Genomic DNA, 22,986 nt, shown 5'->3' on the forward strand with positions numbered 1-22,986 from the left:
ACTATGACTAATAATTTTTGCATAAGAAGCAAGACAATTTAGCATTATGTATTTCATTAAATCATCACATCGTTTATTTCAAGCTCCAGTCATGTCAGTTGTTTCATTTACTGAGTTTAATTCAATAAACTTATTTTAAATGAAACATAATAGAAATCAGTTTCTTCGGAAAGTAAGGAAAGGAGGGATGCCATACATAGTTCCCAAATCTGACGTGATTACACCAAGATCTGTGCTAAATAATTACCCGCTCTTTTTCCATAGAAGTATGTTTCCCACCCCCCATCTTTATTTCTGGATCATAAATTAAAAATCTGAGTTTTCATATTTGGCAACATATTTGTAGGGATGGCTGTCCTTATTTCCTCCTCCACAGTTCCCATGGGAGCTGCACATGAATATCTAAGATGGAAGATAAGACAGGTCCTAAAATGCTCGTAAGTGGCATATGACGCCTCAGACTTGATTTTAAGACAGAGCTAAATAAATTCTACCTATGTACCTCTTGTTATTCTGATCCAAAGGAGACAATAGGCGTCAAAATATCTTTCATCTGCCATTTGATGGCAGTATATTTTTAGAACAAAATGTTTTGACTGCCTGTCTGAAAAAAAACAAATACATGAGTGAATTCCATATGCTTCCAAGGACCACTTAACATCTGTAAAGAACTGTGGGCCTTCTGGGGTTAGAAAACAGTGTGATAAGTCGGCCAATGGAAATGATAAAACCACTAATGACAAGGTGGGGAAATGAGCATGGAAAAAATTAAGCTGGTTGAGTTATCCAGGCACAGTCAGATGATGTGGTCTATGTAGCCTATGAAGTTGACGCACAACACCTTACCTTACCCTACTTGGTTGTCTATATTATACAACTGATTGAAGAAATACTTATTTTATACTTCATTTTTAAATGTGTGGATACCCTTAAGATTTCTCTTGGATTCAAAATTTGAAAGCTGAAATCAAGTTATTATTTATTTCCCTCATTTTCTGAATATCTTACCTACCATCCAAATAAAAAAGGTATTTCTGTTGTGTGTATACAGACTATATGTCAAAATGCACATTTTTACCGACAACCAATTTGGAGCTTGACCAGAACGCTGGTTACCTATATCTATTTCTTGAATTTCTTTTCACATGGATCTGTAGGTCTCACACTTTTTCCTTCAAAACTTTTGTCTCCTTTGTTACTTCTTTTCCTTTTTCACCTTTGCCATCCTTGTTTTGGCCTCTGTTAGTTCATATTTGCACTATCCTTAGAGCTTTCTTTCTCCTTACTTTGATCCATACAAGATGAATTAATCTTCCCCAAGTCTCACTTTAAAATTATTTACTGGCCACCAGTCATTATCAAATATTTTCCTTAATTTAATATTCAAATCAATCCACAATCAACATTTCTAGTTTTAACTTCCTTAGCCACCTACCCTTCATGCCAACCCAACTAATATAACTACCATGTGTTAGTATAATTACCCTAGAATTGACAAGCCATTTCCTTCGTAATTCCTGTCCAATATTTCCCTTTGTTCTTTGTTCTCACAAGCTTTAGTTCAAGCAGCACTTTTTTTCATGGAGTCTAACTTCACCCCCTCCTCAGTTTACCCTCTAAAATAAAGATAAATGTTTCCTCTTTCGAATTCAAGAATGAGAATTCCAGTGCTGGTTAGAACTGTTGAGATAATTTAGTATTGTGGTCATTTGGCAAATAGGAAGAATGAGGCTGAGACAGGTTAAATTCAGAAAGTAGACTAGAAGTAGCATCTAGTACTCTTTCCACTCAACTTCACTAATTCTCCTTAGAGTTGTTCACACTTATCTGGTACTCGTATTACTCTGTATTTAGAGTCAATTGCACTCCTATAATTCTCAAAGATGACAGGTTTTTTTAAAATTTAAATTTAAGATGCAAAAGTATATTCGTGAATTCTCCGTGGCTTTGAGTGCTATGAATATAGGACTACAACAGAATACTTTGAGTAGAGGAGTACAAAAATGGTCCATTGAATGAATGAATGAAGTAAAGATTAGCTTAGCATTTATTGATTGAAGCATAATTTTAAAATATTGTTTCCAGATATGGAATGATAATGAGCTGGACAAAACCAAAAATTTGGGGTTAGCTAATACGTCTGAGAGGTTTCCTTTGAAAAAGGAGATTTGTTAGGCATTAAAATTAACCCTATAGAATTCATGATGCAACTGCTCTGCAGCAGTGCCTTTCGGAATATGAAAAGGTTATTTTTATGAAGATAAAAGAATTATATTTTGGAAAACATTCCACATAGTATTAGGGAATTAACTACACAAAGGTCCATTCACATTTAAAATTTTATTAAATTAGGCAATGAAGGAAAAGGGAAAGGACTATCTTTTCCCAAGAGCCTCCAGCTATTTCTTGGTTCAGCACAGAGGAAGTGTATTAACTCTTATCAGCCTCCAGGGAACTGCAGTAATTGGTTCCCCCAAGGCAGATTGGCCTGAATAAATTGGAAAGAACAGATTGAGGTCTCAGGCTGCATAAAAGGAGATGTCTAAGAAAGGAACTATCTTAATGAATAAATATTAGAGGTTGCTTCTTCTCACAAATGTTTTATAAACTATCATCAAATAGAATTTCTCTGTTCTAGCACAGCTCACGCTTACAGAAACTCTGTTTCTGGTTCATTATCTGTATTTTTGATTAAATCAATACAAAATGAGGAATCAACAATTAAATATGCAAATTAATGTGACGAATTTTGATACATGCAGAAATGTCCTCTCGTCCAATCGAATTGTCTTTGAACTTCAGTCAGTACTACTCATGGATTCTAATGTTTCTTCAATCAAAATATAGAAAAATTATCTGAATAACCATCAAAAGTTGGCAGTATAAGTCACATTATTAAGTATGGAGAAGAGTACCAGAATCTTTTTAAAATCTAATGACTACATTTATGTTGTGGGGTTTAATTAAGGTAATTATTTTTGAAAGATATGATATACCAATTATCCAAATAAAGATTCCAATGTTTTTATTTCTCAAAAATAAAAATTCTCCTTCTTGCACATTATTCCCAAACTAAAAGAAAAAATTAAAATATGGATTTATTTTTATTTTTGTTTCCACTGTGATTGATATTTTCTACGATCCTAAGAAGTTAGTTGGGGGTGACTTATTCTAAGAAGTGAGTTTACGTATTAAAATCTATCTTAATACACATGATAAGCTGTTTTTGTTTTATTTCTGTGTGGGTGTTCTAGTCTGCATAATTCAAATAAGTCATTTTATACTAACTTTTTCCCATTTAAACATAAATCACGCATGCTCACTCAACTTGTTCTTAATATATGTTTGCCGTGTTACATTTTGATAATAACTCCTATAAACTTACACTTAATAAAAAATGAAAATGGTCGCACAGTCAATACCAGTCTTATGAAACCAGAAGTATCGCATGCCTAGCATCTGCTCACATAAGTCAACAAGGCAAAGAATCAACTGCTGGTATCTCACTGGCAGTTTTTAGGACCCAGACCAATGTAGAAAATGACAAGGGTTTTATGCTTCAAACAGCATTATCAACTTGACACTTAAAATTGTCACCCAGTCATTCTAAAGCAAGGTTCCTGCACCATCACCAATCAGTCAATCTCCCGGTCAATAGATAAATCAATATACACATAACTAAATTATGTTTAGTGAAACTTAATAGACATCAACAGTTGGAGTTCAAATCCACAAGAGTAAATTCACAAAGGTTTTTTTTTTTTTTTTTTCAAATGAAAATTCAAGACAGTTGAAAATAGGGGATTAGAATGTAAATATTGTATTTTCCTTACTGTGGTGCAATGGTACCCTTCCCAACCCCTCCCTCATCCCACTACACAAAGTCACAGTGAAAGGATGAAAGGTAGCAAAAGGGGTAATACAGTACCCATAATAAAGGGCTGAGGGGAGGAACCAGCGCTCCACCTCATCCAAGTTGGAGCAAGATTATCCTATATAAAATAGAAATATATAATTTGTTATTAGTTAGAAATCTGATATGACAGAACATTTGGTGTTACTTTTTGTATATGATGCTCTCTGTCTGTTTCCCTATCAATCAAGACTTGAGTTCTTTTGAAAAAGAAGGTCTTTATAATTTCCTAGATTAGGAAACTAAAAATACAAATTGAAGTACAAATTTTATTTTACTCTAGAATGTCACGACATCAATTCACTCAGTTCAATTTTACACGTTGAAAAATTTGGACTGGAAATTTGAAATACAATAAATGTTTAAAAGCTCTCAGCCAGAATGTGCATAAAACATGCAAAACATAAAGTATCACGTGATGATAATTTGTTTATTACTTTCTAACTTCCTATCAAGCATTGTACAGCATGCTTTATTAGGTAATGTTGCATAAAAGCACATGCTTTGAAAACATGACAAAACAACAAAAATAAAATGAATGCCTGATTTATGCTTTTACACAGCTCTTGAGATTTTATGCTGCTAAGGAAAAGAATAAAATGAGAGTTTCTGAATGTATTCCAATCTCACTTTCCAATTATAATCATCATTATATCCTCATAATATATCCATGATTATATTTTTCACAAAGTCAAAAAATACAGACACTAGAAACACACAAAAAATAGAATCAATAATCAGGTTATTTTGTCTCTACAATGCCAAATACACATTGAAATGATCAGATCTTTTAGTGTTGTGTATATGCTATCATTATGGGGCAAGACACCATGTTCATAAATCTGTTAATTTAAATGATTAGTTGATCTCCTATCAGCATTTATAAGAAGTTTATGTCCTTAAAGCTGCAAGTTTCAAAAATTTAAGTCTTCTTATAATATAAAAGCATTATTGATCAATACTTATAGATAAAGTTATTTCTGTAAAAATTAAAAGGGCAAACAGAGCTAATATTGTTATGAAAATAAAGTGGTAAATACAGGAGTACCTGGCCATTTTATTCACGGTCAATTTTGAAATCTTTACAACAACTTCAAATGCTTAGCATTGTTCCAATTTTAAGAGACTTTAAAAGTATTCCAGTAGACTTTTCTGCCAGAGATACATTCCGAGACCCCCAGTGGATGCCTGCAACTGTGGATAGCACCTAATCCTATATATACTATGCTTTTTCCTATACATACATACCTATGATAAAGTTTAATTTATAAATTAGGCACAGTGAGAGATTAACAACAATAACTAATAATAAAATAGAACAATTATGACAAAATACTGTAATAAAAGATATGTAAATGTGGTTTTTCTCTGTCTCCCAAAAATATCTTATTGTACTTTTTCATCTTTTCACTTAAAGGAAGCACTTTACGGCTTCTCTTTGGCATATCCAAATTGCCAGCATCACTACTCTTGTGCTTCGGGGCCATAATTAAATAAAATAAGTGTTACTTGAACAAAAGCACTATGTTCAAGTAGTGAACTAAGTTACTAGTCAATCTAGTAACCAAGATAGCTACTAAGAGACTATCTGGCTATTCAGTGATCATGTCCTGGGGGCCACAGAGCAGGATGGTGTGAGATTTTATCACCCTACTCACAAAGGCATGCAATTTAAACTTATGAATTGTTTATTTCTGGAATTTTTCATCTAATATTTTCGGACCATGGTTGACTGTGGGTAACTGAAACTATTTAAAGTGAAACCTTGGATAAGGGGGGACTACTATACTTTGATTCAGCTGACATGTTTTCAAGTAGAATGTATAAAAATAGTATTTTTCACCAGAACTGAACCTGCCAGTCTGAAACAATAGAAAGTAACCTTTTAATTGGAAAATAAACTTAATTTTCACATACCTTGGAGAGAATTTCCTTTAATATTTTAGTAAAAATATATGAATCTCTGTGAGAAATAAGACCATGTTATATTGTGTTAAATTGCTTCTAATAATAAAAAAGTTTTTTTTTTTTTTATATATGTTAGGGACAATGAAGACAAGTCTTATGTTCTTAAAAAGTGACATTTATAATGAATTTTATTTCAGAAGAACACATAAGGCTGTCGACAACTTAGAAAATGCAAATGGAAGCCTATAATACAGGTTAGTTTCTATAAACATAACTTAACCTTAGGCAGCAAAAGAGCAATGTTTTTTTCTATTGGAATCATATTTAATTCAGCATTTTTGTTTTGGTAAAAAGATTTGATTTTGTTAAAAAACAACTACTTTTTCATGTTATAGATCTTGTATATTAATGTTTCATGCTTTTAAAAAAGGCATGGAAAATAACAAGTCAATAATGGCAAAATTTCTAATCTGGGAATGGTGTACTATTTTCTTAGAAGAAGTAATGTGAAATTCTGTGTGATCCTAATAAATGAGATTTAAGTTATAGTTAATTTATGAATCATCTATGGTAATGAGTTAAAATTATATTTTGTGTTCATTATATTATAGATGTTTTACTTCATTGGCAGGAAAAATTGTGTATATGTATATAAAATCTTTAAGTTACTATTACTATTTATGCAATTTAAGAAGATTAATGAAGTTACAAATGCAGGCTATCTTAAACATAACTTTTAAATAATTAAAAATTCAGTCAATATTTAATATTTACCCTTGAATATATTAAAATAATGCAAATTTTGGCATTATACAGACAAAATTCTGACAGCTTTTTATTTTTCCTTTATGCTTATCTTTACGCACATGTATGATTCATATTATTTTCAACAAAACTCATTAAGTACCGTTTAGATCTTCACAAATGAGAAGCATGTGATGTCAAATTCATTTTAGTTGATTATTATAGCATTACATCTAGCACTTGAATAGTGCATTTGTTTTTTTTTTTTTTTGTATATAGGTTTGTAAAGAAACTCCCAAGATGGATTAGGAAATAAAATTTTTTAACAAGCACAGCAGATAAATGATAATTTATCATTTCAAGAGAGGCCTAAATTCTCTTGCATATCACCTAGAATTACATATGCAACAGGTAAAAAGATAAAGTAGCAGTTTTGCAAGGATTTGCCATTCCTTTGCATGCATGGGTTTTCCTTTTTAAAATTTAATTTAATTTAATTTTGGCTATATGCAATACTGAAGGTTCTTTCAGTTTCCTTACCCGCATCCCTTCAAATCGTGATAAAGCTCTTAGAGGTCTCAGAGCTCTTAGTGTCCTGAGAGATTTAATGGCACCAAGTTCAGAGTAACCCAAAGCATTTGCTGTTAAACTGACCAATGAAACCTGTGCAATAAATAAATAAATAAATAAATAAATAAATAAATAAATAAATAAATTGTTGTCATTTGATTTGCAGTTACTATATAATACAACATGTATGATTTTTGCTTATAATTATTCAGAAGATGAATGGTTGCATATTTTCAGTAAATATTCAAAAATTTTCAGGAAATATTTTCAGTTTGTTGCAAAGAAATTAGCTTTCAAGATGTTAAAAGCTAGTTGAATAAAAAACCCTCCAATGTCATGTGATTTATTAATTGCTCAATTAATTCATTAGTAAAACAGTTAGTTAGAAAAACCAAATAAAAATTAATTTAAAAAATGTTAAGTACCTAATTCTCTAAAAATAATTTACCAAACTCCACATTCAAACAGAGTTATAATTTATTTCATTTGAAAGTGGCTAGCATTGGACAGTTTCAAATACATTGGAAACTCCTTCTGCAAAATTCTCTATTTTTAAGTGTAGTAATTTGCCTTATATTTAATATGCTTTTAACATTACTTTAGATTTACTATAATTTATTTTGTTTCTTTTTAGTGATTCACTGATCCTTATGAAATAAAATAGAATACTGAAAAATAAAAGTATTATTATTTCAAAAAAACAAAATACCCTATAGAATTATTTACCTATAATATTTCAGAAATGATTATTAAAAACCAACTTGTAATAATAAAGGAAATATTCATTTTTTTAAATAAAAGTTCTGATATGTAATAAGCATAATAGAGAAAAGCAAAGCTCAGGAAGTTTCAAAAGAGTTATATTACATTTAGATTTAAAATCTAGTGTGAAAAAGTATGAGGAGTAGAAATATAACTTGAAATACGTGTGAAACCTCAATATTAGAAACTTTATCTCTTTATGATGTGATAGAGCAATTCTTTTGAGGCTTCTCCCAATTCACTTGTTCATAGTAACATTACTAAGATTTTCAAATAGTTCTGGCTTTGCCTTTGTTCAGGATTAAGATATGAACAGAATATGCATGACTCTTAGCTCTAGAAATATTTTCCGTGAGAAACCTGCATAGACCTGTTAGATTATTATCTTTTGGAGATAATGTGGTTGCCTATGAAGTTTGTGATGTTTTGGACACTCATTTCTAGAGCTGAAATTATGCCAAATTAATAACATGAAATATGATGTTTAACTTTAACAAATCATGAAGGCAGCCACTTCTTTCTGGGCAAATGAAGTATTAATCATCAGGTATACAAATTCTGTGAAGGGCTGTTTGGTACATTACGGCCTTGCCACAAATCTAGTCTACATTCTAGGGAAACTTGTCACTGCATGAAGTAGTTTTCCCTACACTCTGTACACCTTACTTCCAATAATGAAGTTATAGTATATATTACATACTCTTTAATGCTATCTTTTAAAAACTTTGAGATCAAAGATAATTTAAAAAATTGATAGGAGCTCCCGCCATCATCACTGTTTATTATGTGCCTTTAATACTGTACTCGTATGTAATAGCAAAATTTACAGTCAGGAGCCAAGTAACTTACTGGTGCACAACCAATCAGTGGTGGGGCTGTATTCGAACTCAAGTCTCTCCGATTCACAATATAAGGAATTTATGCAACATACTTTATTTCAACACTTTCCCTACAAACTGCTATTTCTTTCCAGCTTTTTATACGAGGTAATCACCATAAATCTCATTCCGTCAAAGCTAAATCAGTACTAAATTAGCTTATTCCCACATAAACAACACTACATTCAGTGAATTTATTTAGTGTCAGTTAAGTAGCATACACTGTCAATACAAGTAGTGTTCACAGACTCACTATTTTAGAATTAGTACATAGATAAGACAAACTACCTTGAATGGAAGACAAAGATATTGAGGATACCTACATCAACAATTAAGAAGTCCAGCCAGCACCAGGCATTGGTAAAATATGTTTGATAGCCATATGCCACCCATTTCAGAAGCATTTCCAAAATGAAAATATAGGTGAAAACCTTGTCAGCATATTCCAACATTGTCTTAATTGTCTTTCGCTGATCAATGTATACATCTTCAAATGCCTATAAAGAAAGGTTATACATTTTAGCTTTCTAAAACTATTATACTCTATAAGCTATTTTTTTCTATTCATTCACATTTCTATTCATTTACATTTTTTCCCTCAATGTGTGTGTGTGTGTGTGTGTGTGTGTACATTCAATTGAAATGGGAGGGCAGAGAAACAGCAGCTATTGCTGTTTTTTTCCCTCTCAGAGATCTTTTAATGAATCAAGGGAAAAGTTATACTCTCCATTGATATTATAGCTGGAATAAAAACATAAAAGTATCATTCTAATGAATTAATTTGACTTATTAGAAAATAGTTCTTGATGTCATATCCTGATGGTGCTACACCAACTTGAAGTGATTTATTCCTTTTTTTTTTTTTTTTTTTGCTTCCCCTTGTTGGATTTTTTTGGCCATAAAAAGGAGATTGAAAAAACAAAAAGTGAAGCTTAAATTATAACTTTTTCATAAAAGAAGAAACTGTAATTGATCATCACATTATCCAATTTTACTGCATAGTTGGGTTCATTTGTCCCCTTTTCTCCCTTCACTTTGTTGATAGTTTATATGTTTCAGAAGATAGATTGTATGATAATAATGGTAAAATAAAATTATTTCTTGTTTAGAAAACAATATGTATTCTTCTAACATGAAACTCTCTTGATATTTTACATCTATTTCTCATATTCGGTACAATGGTAAAAGACTATTTCTTGTCTAAAGTAGCATGTAGAGAAACTTTATTTCATCAGAGAAATATTCAGGGTAATATAGCCTATATTAGAATTATAAACTAAAGTTAATGAAACTTTGTGTTTCAATCAAGCAAGATATCTATTCTATCTATTGATCGATTGATCAATCTATCAATCATCTATCTTATGGCTTAAGTATTCCATTTGTATCAGTATTTTTCTAAAATGCTATCCATATGTTATACTTTATATTTTTGAAAAATTTTTTATATAAATGTAGATTGATTCTGATGTAAAGAACACCTTCATATAAAGAGAAACCAATCCTTAGATGAATCATTTAGGCACACTGCCCAATATTTATTGCTATCAATATTCATTGTTTGCTGAGTAGCATAAGAATAGTGACATAATTCAAAAGGACAAAGAAGTGATCCCTAAGAAGTTATTGATTTTTTTTTGAGGAACGTCCACATTGCCTTCCATAGTGGGGCATCAACAGTGCAGCCATCAACAGTGCATTCTCCACAGCCTCTCCAACACTTGTTATTATTTGTCTTGTTGATGATAGCCATTCTGACTGGGGTGAGGTGATATCTTACTGTGGTTTTTATTTGCATTTCTCTGATGATTAGTGATGTTGAGCATTTTTCCATATGTCTATTGGCCATTTGTATATCCTCTTTGGAGAAATGTCTATTCAGGTCCTTGGCCCATTTTTTAATTGGATTGTTTGTTGTTTTTTTGTTGTTGTTGAGTTTCATGAGTTCCTTATATATTTTGGATATTAGCCCCTTATTGGAGATGTTGTTTGCAAAAATCTTCTTCCATTGGGTCGGTTGCCTCTTTATGACCCAGCAATCCCTCTCATGGGTATTTATCCCCCAAATCTGAAAACATTTATCCATAAAGATATATGTGCTCTGATGTTCACTGCAGCTTTATTTATGGTGGCCAAGACATGGAAAAAACCAAAGTGTCCTTTGATAGATGATTAGATAAAGAAGATGTGGTATATATACACAATGGAATATTATTTTGCCATAAGAAAAGATGAAATAGTGCCATTTGCGACAACATGGATAGATCTTGAGATTATTATGCTAAGTGAAATAAGTCAGACAGAAAAAGTTGAGAACCATATAATTTCACTGATATGTGGTATATAAAACTGAAAACAACAAAGGAACAAGACAAACAAATGAAGAAACAAAAAATCATAGACATAGATAATAGTTTAGTGGTTAGCAGAGGGTAAGGGGGAGGGGGCGGGCCGATGAGGGTAACAGGGATCAAATATATGGTGATGGAAGGAGAACTGACTCTGGGTGGTGAACACACAATGTGATATACAGATGATGCATTATAGAATTGTACACCTGAAACCTATGTAAATTTACTAACAATTGTTACCCCAATAAACTTTAATAATAAATAAATAAAAAAAGAAGTTATTGACTGTTCATAAAGAGATAATAATAATAATGCCATTCAGAAATAAAATTCATCAGAAGTTATATATTTCCAATCATAGCACTTTCCATTAACTACACTGTAGTTGCCATGCTTGCTTTCTTGCTTAAATATAAGTATTAATAATTGAATATTCATATTCTTTGGTTATAATGAATGAACTGGAGAGACAAACTCTCTGGATTACTTAATAACAAGCAAAATTTAATAAATAGCTTATTAGAAATGTATATCTACCTATCTATCATCTATCTATCTATCTATATATAGTAAAAGTAAATTCAGAAATGCATAGTTAAATATAAAGTATACAGTCTAAATGATATGAAGTTGGGGTAATTAAAAATACACTGGAGATGGGTAGAAGGGTGAGTTAGTGGGTAGATGGGTGGGTGGGTAGATAGATATAGAGAAGTATGTGTGTTTAAGGAAGAAGTCATAGGTAGAGATAACAGTTTGGCATTTATCAAACATTTGATGGCTGACGCTGTGGAAGTGGAAACGGATGTACAATGAGGGCTCAGGGGGAAAAATACATAGGGTACTAAAACAATGCAACAGAAAGGGTTCATGAGTCACTGATATTAGATGATTCTAAAACAGTATTGTACAACTTTTGCTTAATATTCACTCACCAGAGCACCACTACTGAGGAGAATCATGAAAACAATGAAGGTCTCAAACCAGTTATGTTCAACTATTCGGAAACATGTTCTTCTCAGGTTCCACCATTGTTTTCCTCTCCCTTCTTCCACACTGACTTGACAACATTTGAATCTTTGTACACAGCCTGAAAGCATAATATTCAAATAGGAGGAGATGAAATAACTTCTGCTGCTTCAGTAATAACTTTTGGCATGTCCTTGATTCGTTTGCTCATCACTCTTGCCATCACTGTCTTGCTAGGATAACTTTCTAAGGCTGGAGTAGTAACAGCATATTCATTATCTGTGAGAAGTTGTGAAAATTATTCAGGCTCTTTAAATGATTCCCTGGCTAATAGCACCTGCTTTTTCTGACTCAACTGTTATCGTCAAAGAAAGAACTTTGAAAAGTATAAATGAATGTAAAGTAGCTTTGCCTTGTACTCTATCATCCCATGCTCTCTGATGAAACCACTCTAGGAAAGGATTTCAAATGGAAATTAATAATAAACAGAAAACTTCCCTTTTAAAGAGGATGTAGAGTAATAATATACATCTCTCCCAACAATGCTGGATTTGTTACTGTTTAAGTTTTCTTTTGGTGCTCAAAGAAGAGCTTATATAACCTTCAACATTCATGTAGTCCATAAAATGTGATTTGCATGGCCCTGCTTTGATTTGTCATTGCCTTCCTTACACTGCTTTTACTCATTCTAACATAAGAATTAAATCAACAGGTGTACGTGAGTACCTTTGTAAGCACCATGGAAGATACAAAAAAAAGAAAAAGGTACAAAATATGGACCTTGCCCCCATGAATACCACATTCTAGTTTTCAAGAATAGATATGAGCATAGGAACCCTCACTAAAGAACAAAAAAGGCAGGTATGCTGGAATTAAAAAAGGGAGAAAGGAAAGGGAAGGAAAGGAGAAAGGGAGGGAGAAGAGGAAGAAAGACAGTAAGGATACATAAAACAGTTCAAAAGAGAAAGAGAAGAGCTTTCTAAAGAGAATATACATGTATGATTAATTATCAGGAGAATTAAATGGATGTATTTATTATAGCTGGTAAGAACAAGAAGCTCTTTTCCACTGTGGTCAGATGAAGGTAAATCGAGAAGGATTTTGAGTGATGTGTATAATTTATATAGGAAATAGATCACTAAATAGAGAGTATACAAATATACTCATCTCTTCAAGACTCATATTCCCAAATAAATTAGATCATAGGAAATACTAATCATGGGGAAAACAAAGCTTCTATATCTATTGTCCATACTGTACCAGGCTCAACTAGATACTGTTCAGGTATTAGCTATTGGGTAGTGCTTATATCCTGTTTCATCCAACAAGCATTGGAAAATGATGATTTCATTAAAAAAATACAATTCAGCATTTGGAACTCATTTAATTTTAATAGTCAGAAAGTCATTTTAAAGGCAAATTCTTTGTATAAGAATTTTGACTAGTGTTTTAATTCCAACTTGTGAAATCACCATTTTATTTTTAAAATGATAAATTAGTCACTAGTTGTGATTATATTAAAATATTTTTCTCCATGTTTATGATCCCTTACACATAATGGGCAGAGATAACCAAAACAGAATAGATTTTAAATATATCAGCATATTAGAGGTAATACTTGAATTAGATCTACTACAAAGTTCTAGTCTACTATGAGTGGTGCATTTTGGATGATCAATAGCTAAAAAAACTGCACTCTACAAATGGAAGGTTAACATGATAGTCATTTTCTTTACCTTCAGTGAAACAGGCTTCAGGTTCAAGGGTTTCCTCAGGTTCCAGTACAGGCTGTTCTTCAGCAGGCGCACCAATGTCTACAGTGCTGCCTTCTGATGAGCTAGTGCTTTCGTTAAGTTTCTGTGCATGAGATGGACATAAAAAGTAAATCATTTTCATTTTGGTAACTAATAAATAGCCCAGCAAGAAAAGATTAGTACTCTGAACTGATTTTGAACTTCTAGGAATGAAGAGATTTTAGAGCAAAAGAGGGATTGAATAAGAAGAAGAAATAAAGAAACTGTCTATGTTAACTACTTTACCGTAATTCACAATGTAAGTATGAAATCAGATTTTTATGTTATGAGGTTACACATGGCCATCAGAAACACGCACTAAGCAAATCACTGTCCCATGATTTAGAGAAGCCTCGATATTTGTTTAGGAGAAAAATCTCTAAATTTTCAAGTGGTTAGAATATTTTCTTTTTTCTTTTCTTTTTTTTTAGATTTTATTCAGGAAGGGGAACAGGACTTTATTGGGGAACAATGTGTACTTCCAGGACTTTTTTTCCAAGTCAAGTTGTTGTCCTTTCAGTCTTAGTTGTGGAGGGCGCAGCTCAGCTCCAGGTCCAGTCGCTGTTGCTAGTTGCAGGGGGCGCAGCCCACCATCCCCCGCAGGAGTTAAACCTGCAACCTTGTGGTTGAGAGGACACGCTCCAACCAGCTGAGCCATCCAGGAGCTCAGAGGCAGCTCAGCTCAAGGTGCCGTGTTCAATCTTAGTTGCAGGGGGCGTTGCCCACCATCCCTTGCAGGAGTTGAACTGCAACCTTGTGGTTGAGAGCCCACTGGCCCATGTGTGAATCGAACCGACAGCCTTCCGAGTTAGGAGTATGAAGCTCTAACCGCCTGAGCTACCGGCCGGCCCCTAGAATATTTTCTATCATTTTACTATTAATTTCTAGTTTAACTGCATTGTGATAACCCTATATGCTGTCTTCTGTTTTGAATTTATTGAGATAAAAACGCTATACAGTGGCTGCTGTTCTGAATTTATTGAGGTTTACTTTGAGGTCCAGTATATTGTTAATTTATATAAATATACCAAGGCCACTTGAAAATAAGAATTTTCTGTAAATATAATTTTTGAGATAATATACATTCACAGCATATTTACATTTATTTACATTTGTTATTTATTCATATCACCATGTTCTTATTTAATTTTTCTTTGTTTTATCACAGGCTAAAAGACTGTTATTAAAACCCTTACAACCAGTGTATTTTTACCAATATATTCTTATATGTCTCATTGTTGAAATCAAAGATGACATGGCTCTGAGATTTTTATTTGATTGGAATAGTAACACTATTACTCAAAAAGGGAAGGGGAAGATTTTTAGATGTGTGGAAAGAGTCCATTTCTACATTACTACATGAGATATAAATTCAGATAAAATATTAAAGAAATTGGACAGATAAGAGCAAAACAAACATTGTTAAACAAGTATTTTATTGATTTTGAAACCAATAAGGTCAATTAATTGTTCCTTTTTTCTTCTTAAATTAAAATTTAATTTTGAAATTCACCGTTCACATAATAAAACAACTGGTTCTTGAGGTTAATAGACTTTTTAAAAAATCCATTTTAATGTTTATTAAACCATTAATCAACCTTTAATTTATTAATTTCCAAAATGAGCTAGTTCATTTGAAAATATGTATATTTTCACACATGATTCTCAATTGCTAAATTCTACACTGATTTGTATTGTCTATATATTTTGGCAGGTTGACTTAATAAGTGAGCCAGAGAATGCAGGGACCTTGAAGTATCCACTTTGCCTTGTACACCAGGACATTTAATAACCACTTAATAACTATAACCTTAATGGCAAGAACATTTTTCCTTCTCAGTGTCTTTATGCAGCATTTCTTCTGTTTAAAAATGTTCTCTAATTTGCATGCATGAGATATAAGGAAGGTATTTTTTAGGTATGTTACAGGCTTACTTTACATCATTTAACTTCTGCTCCAAGTAACTGTAATTCAATGTTAGTAGTAATAGCAAATTATAATGAATAGCTTTAATTGTATGTTTAAAAGTCATGTTCACAAGCTTAAATCTGGTATCAGAATTTAAGCAATTCTTGAAATGTATGAATGTCTCCTTAATATACTGATTACAAAGCAAAAAAAAAAATGTTCTCTAATGAAGCAAATGATTTTCACCTTGAGCGTGAAGTAAAGTAAATAAAATACTTAACAATATTTTTTTAAGAGTAAATGATTTTTTTTTTTTTTGTATTCTGATTTTATCTTAGGGTGTTCACGCTTTTATTTTAGAATTGGTTTGTTACAGGAAGATTATGTACAGGGTTTAATAGTTCAATTTATAAAACTTGATAGAAATATATTAAAAATAAATATGGAATATACTAAAAATAAATCTGGGTCAAAAGAGTACAGAATAGTTATGGGTATACACATGTACACATATATATTTTTTAATTTTGAAAAAAGCTTATTTTTTAAAGTTAGGCATGCATTATTTTAAAGGTGAACATTTTACTACTGTTATATATGTATTTAAGATATCTGTATCTTAAACCATACATAAATGAGATGCTCTACAACCTCAAAAATATTAATATTTCATTGTGTACAGTGTGCATTAGTAAATATTTCTAATGTACACTAAGCATATTAAAAGTTAAAATGACCTCTATTAAAGACTCAACAAAGCACCAATATAATATGAAAGGAAAAGACACTGTACTGAGATTTAACACTTTCACAGAGCAGTTAGAAAAGTCAAATATTAACTCATTAATTCCCATATCATCCCTAAAATCCAAATGATTTCTATATCAGTTTGAATGTTGGAAGGATAATCTTCAGTGGGTTACTCATATTTACTAAATATTAAATTGTAAGAAACATAACATCTCATCACATATTGGACCAACAGAAAAATTACTGTAATGCAAATAAATTACACACAAAACAATCTGCAAAATTGTAATTCCCAAGCTAGAACCAAAATTGTAAACCAAATGAATAGTTTTCATTGTTAAATTCATTTTGCTGAATTGAGCATACAGTCTCTAGTGTTCTTTTGACATTAATTTTTAATGTTAAATAACTTATATTTAACAAATATTTAATAAGTGTCTACTGGTTAGGGGAACTGTATGATGAAAAGTTTAAGAGTTCTGTTTTGAGTCAGACAAGCTTGGGTTTGAATCACAATTACTGGTTTTATGGATTTTAGGCAATTATCTTGATTCCTTCAGCTTTAGTTTTTAATTTGTAAAATGGCCCTTATTTCACATAGTTATTATGATGATCAAACAAGATAACACATGGAAAATGCTTAACATGTGTTCACTGGATAAATAGTAACAATTTTCATAACAATATTGTATAGTTTGTAATATGTATAATTACTAATATTTGGCCTTTTCAACTACCAAAAATATTAGTACATACTCAACATCCAAATTAGGTCCTGAAAAATAAAATAGTTAATACAATAGAACTAGTAACTGAATTCATGGGTTTACAATCAGATGGAAGATACAGATAAGCAAGCAATTACCATACACTGTAAAAAGTTAGTTCAGGATATCTTGAGAGCCCCATGTAATTCAGTCTAGGAAGGGCAGGTTAAAAGAAAGTGACATTTGGGACCAGAAGAATGAGTTGGGTGGGTGTGAGTCAGGTGAAGAAGAGGGGGGTAACAGAGTATTTCAGACAGAGAGAACAAGTAAAAAGAACAGTGCTTGATAAAGCATGGGGAATCTTAGGAAACAAAAGATGAGTGTACTTAAACGGGGAAGGTTGGGGAGTACTATTACATGAGGCTAGAAAGAATTTGACAAATCCAACACCCCTTCATGATAAGAACTCCCAGTAAACTAGAAATAGAAACTTCCTCCTCTTGATAAAAAAATATCTACAAACAAACTACAACTAACATCATACTTAATAGTGAGAAGCTAAAAGTTTTCCCACTAAGATCAGGAAGAAGGAAAGTATGTCTCTCTGCACCACTCTTTTCAATATCATACTGGAAGTCTTAGCTAATGCAATAAGACAGGAAAAGGAAATAAAAGGTTTTTGAGAAGGAAGAAATAAAACTGTCTTTGTTGGCAGATGACTAATTATTTATGTTTCAAAAGAACTGACAATCCTCCTGGAACTAATAAGTGATTACAGCAAGGTTGCAGGACACAAAGTTAATATACAAAATTCAATCATTTGCCTATATACAAACATTTAACAAGTGGAATTTGAAATTAAATAAACAATACCATGTACGTCAGCACACCCCAAAATAACGTACTGTGATATAACTCTAATATGTACAAGATCCATTTGAGTACATGGAGAGACCTTCTACATTTATGGATAAAATATTGTCAAAATGTCAGTGGTTCCCAACTTGACCTATATTGATCTATTGGGGAAAGCAGTTTCAATTAAAATCCCAGCAAGTCATTTTGTGGATATTGACAAGCTGATTCCAAAATGTATGAAGAGAGACAAAACACCCAGAATAGGCAATACAATGTTGAAGGAGAACAAAATTGGAGGGCTGACACTACCTGACTTCAAGACTTAATATAAAGGTACAGTAATCAAGACAGTATGATACTGATGAAAGAACAGATAGATCAATAGAACAGAACAGAGAGCCCAATAATAAACCTACATAAATATAGTCAACTGATCTTTGACAAAGGAGCAAAGGGTAATACAATGGAGCAAAGATAGTCTTTTCCAACAAGTGGTGCTGGAACAACTGAACATTGACACATGCAAAAAAACCCAAAAATAATAATAATAAAATAAAAATAAATCTAGATGCAGACTTTACACCCTCACAAGAATTAGCTCAAAATGGATCATAGGCCTAATGTAAAATTGCAAAACTATAAAAGTCCTAGAAGATAATATAAGAGAAAATGTAGATGATCTTGGGCAAGGCAATGACTTAAATTAATTTAATTAACTATTTTTTTTTTTTTTTAAGGAGGGCGCAGCTTACAGTGGCCCATGTGAGGATCAAGCCAGCAACCTTGGTGTTATTAGTACCATGCTCTAACCAACTGAGGTAACCGGCCACCCCAGACTTTAAAGTACAATACCAAAATTGTGATCCGTGAAAGAGAGAATTGATAAGCTGAATGTCATTAAAATTAAAAATTTTGCTTTTGTGAAAGTCACTATCAGGAGAGTCAGAAGGCAAACCACAGACGAGGGGAAAATATTTGCAAAAAACAAAGCTAATAAAAGACTGTTATTAAAATACACAACGAATTCTTAAAAATCAACAATAAGAAAACAAACAACATCATTAAAAATGGGTCGAAGACCTTGAAATCTCATTAAAGAAGATATACATCTGTCAAATAAGCATATAAAAAGATGATCCACACCATATGCCATCAGGGAAATGCAAATTAAAACAGAAATGTGAAATGTGATACCATTATACATGTCCAAAATCTAGAATATTAACAACATAACCTGGTAAGGATATGGAGCAACAGGAACTCTCATTCATTGCTGATGGGATACAAAGTGGTACAGCCACTTTGGAAGACAGTTTGGCAATTTCTTACAAAACGAAACTTTTACCAGCAATATGATACAGTTATTGCCCTCATTGGTATTTACCTAAATGAGCTGAAAACTATGTCTACACAGAAATTTGCATGTGGATGTTTATAGCAACTTTATTCATAATTGTCAAAACTTGGAAGCAACCAAGATGTTGTTCAATAGGTAGACGAACCAATAAACTTTGATATATCCATACAATGGAAAATTGTTTAGCTCTAAAAAGAAATGATCTATTAAAACTTCTCCACAATAAATGGGAAATGAAGGTGCTTAATTCTAGATTTCTTTTGGATTTTCTTTTATATCCATTAGAGTTTTAGCTTAATACTTGTATTTCTAAGGTGCTATGGACTGAATTATGTTCCCCCAAAATTAATATGTTGAAGCCCTAATTCATAATATTACTGTTTTGGAGATAGGGCCTGTGAGGTAGTGACAAAAATTAAATTAGATCGTAACGGTTGGGTCTTATTCTGATAGGGCTGGTGCTCTTATACGAAGAGGAAGAGACATTAGAGCTCTTTTTCCACATGCACACACCAAGAAAAGCCCATGTTAGCACAGAGTGAGCAGGCAGCATCTGCAACCCAAGGACAGCACATTCACCAGACACTGACCCTGCTAGCACCTAATCTTGGACTTTACAGTCTCCAGAAATGTGAGAAAATATATTTTGGTTGTTTAAGCTACCCAGTGTATAACATATTGTATGGCAGCCTGAAAGATTAATACAATTTTAGACTAACATAATTTTAATTAGAGGATATACATAGAATATTTCTTGTTGCGAAGTTCTGTTCCATGTAAGAGAGCCAATGTGATGTAATAAAATATATACAGAACTTGTAAACAAAGGCTGTAAGTTCAATTCTCAGCTATATCCCTCACTAGTTTTATGACCTTAAGCTCCCTAAGCTAGTTTTCTTATCTGAAAAGTTAGAATAATAACACATTCCTTTCAAGGTTATTATAAGTATGAAATTAAATGATGTTCATTAATTTCTCAGATCATTCATTCATTTATTCACCACCATCTAACAATTATCCAGTAATAAAGATGAGAAACCTCACACATATATTACATTATTCTTCAATTTATCAGTCATCACCCTGAGATTAAATCTTTGATTTCTCAGTAGCATAAAATTATGTGATGGCAAAAAAGTATTGATGGAAAATATATAATCATAAATACAGGCAATATAATACATGTATATACATATAAATTCATACCTACCTACAACTACAAAATCTTACCTCTTTGCTTTCTTCCAGATCTGATTCACTACTGAAGTCCTCTGTGTTTAAATTTTCAAAATCAGACTCTCCTAGAGCAATTGGTACAGTCACAGTAAGACTGGGATTGTTTATGAATGACATGTAGTCACTTTCATCAACAATGTATTTTTCAACACTGCTGCCAGTTCCTATTCCACTTGTGGTTCCATTTACATCTTTAATATACTCAAGATCTTTCCCAATTTCTGTTGTATGATTGGACATACAACTGTCTTTCTTATTGTTTAGATCATCAAGTGGTTTAATTTCATCTAAAATCTTTTGTTTTCTTACGAAGGATTGTTGAATAAATTCATATATTTTTCTCTTCACATAAGCTATTCCCTTGTGCATCCTATCCACAGCAATTTGGAGATTGTTCATTTCGTTATCATCATCAGTGGCTGCAAGGTTGTCTGCACTGAATGAGCTTAGAAGCAAGGCCAGAAAGAGGTTCAGGACCTTAAAAATAATACAAACATGTTTATAATTTCACTCCAATATAAAGAAGAGCAGATTGAAATCAGTTATTTTTTTAAGTGTATTTCTTTAAGTGTAGAAGAAACTATGAATTCTAACAACTAGATGAGGAATAAACACCAGAGCATAGTGATGGTGTTGCTCCTATTGAGCAACATGATTCAGCAACTTACTATTGAGCAAATGTGGGATCTGGCTCAATAGCTACTTCACTATAAATTCTTGGGCAAATATATGATTTCTGTTTGTCCCAAGTTCTTCCACTTATAATATGAAGAATGTGAATGACCTGACCTAAAGTTTAACTAAGTTTAAAATTGTGTGATTATAAGAAAACAGATTGATGTATGTGCTATACAAGAGTTACAAACTTAGAAATCATTAGTGTCTGTAATTATGAATTTAGATACATTCTATAGTTTATTTTTTGATAAACAGAGATACTGAATTGAATATTAATTGAAAAATGGTCATTATGACCCAGAATGAGAATTAGGGGCTTAACATAGGCATTGAAATTTGTTTTCCAAACCTATCATATTTTTCATACCCCACTGTTGACTAATTAGAACTATTTATAAATAATCCATAATATTTCCATAAGACTAGCATATTAATGTATATATCTTTTGGAATAGATTATATATTTCTGTACTATAAAGAGTAATTCATTTTCCAAACTTAAGAGAGAAGAGTTGATCCGTTACTCCAGTTGGGTAATCTCAGGCTTTATTAGCCAACCCTTGTTTAACTGAGAGCCATTAGAGAGTTGACTACTCCAGGTTGGCTAATGCATCTGTCATATTACATAGAGAGACTGAATGCCATTGCCATGAAGGGGTAAGGAAATGGTAAAATCACTATGAACACTTAAAGATGCCACTTTTTAGTTCTGTACTAGCAAGTAAGGTTGGGCTTTCTCTAAATTGTTTTTAGACTTATCCTTCATTTCTGAATGTTTCCAACATATCCTATTAGTCTGTCTGCATTACGATATTCTATTGGCATTCAAATAAAATGTGATGAAATGATTGACAAAGTGGTGGTGAATATAAATACTGTTGGGTCTCTGCTTTATTGCTGTGTTGTCAAAATGAGACTATAAGCATATGCAAGGTAAGAAACTTTTTAAATTATTAATTACAGTTTTTGTATTGGATAATATGGTCATCATTCTATCATGTTCATAATCTATTTCTGAAATACATATCTTAAATGGGTACACACCACCAGGTTCCCAATGACCATGACCATCATGAAGACAGTAAGGCACATGGCTTGACCGGCGACCTCCATGCAGTCCCACATGGTCTCTATCCACTCTCCACACAGTACGCGGAACACAATCAGGAAAGAGTGGAAGAAGTCATTCATGTGCCAGCGTGGGAGCTTACAGTCTTGGGCAATCTTGCAGACACAATCTTTGTAGCTCTTACCAAACAGCTGCATGCCGACCACGGCAAAAATGAAGACGATGATGGCCAACACCAAGGTGAGGTTACCCAGAGCCCCCACTGAATTGCCAATGATCTTTATCAGCATATTTAATGTTGGCCAAGATTTTGCCAACTTGAAAACTCGAAGCTAGAAAATAAAAAATTAATATTATTATTGTGATCTTTAAAAGTGTTACATATATTGTTGTTTATCAAGAAATAATGATTAATATTGAAACTGTTATAACGTCTTCCCTGCCCTTAAACCCCCTCAGGATCATGGCTAATTTCGGACCCTCTAGCATGAATCTGGTTCTTCCATGTATTAACCATGTAGATCATTTTCCCTG

At 32.3% G+C, this 22,986-nt stretch overlaps 1 protein-coding gene across 8 annotated transcripts in view; it reads right to left on the reverse strand.

The window, feature by feature from the left end:
- The window catches only part of LOC308498797 (sodium channel protein type 1 subunit alpha), a 132,578-nt gene that overhangs the window by 17,786 nt on the left and 91,806 nt on the right, over positions 1–22,986 (reverse strand). For all 8 annotated transcript variants that reach the window (XM_081051445.1, XM_081051443.1, XM_081051440.1 and 5 more), the window contains 6 exons: positions 22,428–22,784; positions 20,700–21,182; positions 13,832–13,952; positions 12,062–12,216; positions 9,099–9,272; positions 7,106–7,228 (listed from right to left, as the gene is read on the reverse strand). In XM_081051445.1, coding sequence (XP_080907571.1) covers positions 7,106–7,228; positions 9,099–9,272; positions 12,062–12,216; positions 13,832–13,952; positions 20,700–21,182; positions 22,428–22,784 — 1,413 coding nt within the window. The remainder of the gene's footprint in view (positions 1–7,105; positions 7,229–9,098; positions 9,273–12,061; positions 12,217–13,831; positions 13,953–20,699; positions 21,183–22,427; positions 22,785–22,986) is intronic.

This window comes from Rhinolophus hipposideros (assembly GCF_964194185.1).
Source record: "Rhinolophus hipposideros genome assembly, chromosome: 6".
Lineage (NCBI taxonomy): Eukaryota > Metazoa > Chordata > Mammalia > Chiroptera > Rhinolophidae > Rhinolophus > Rhinolophus hipposideros.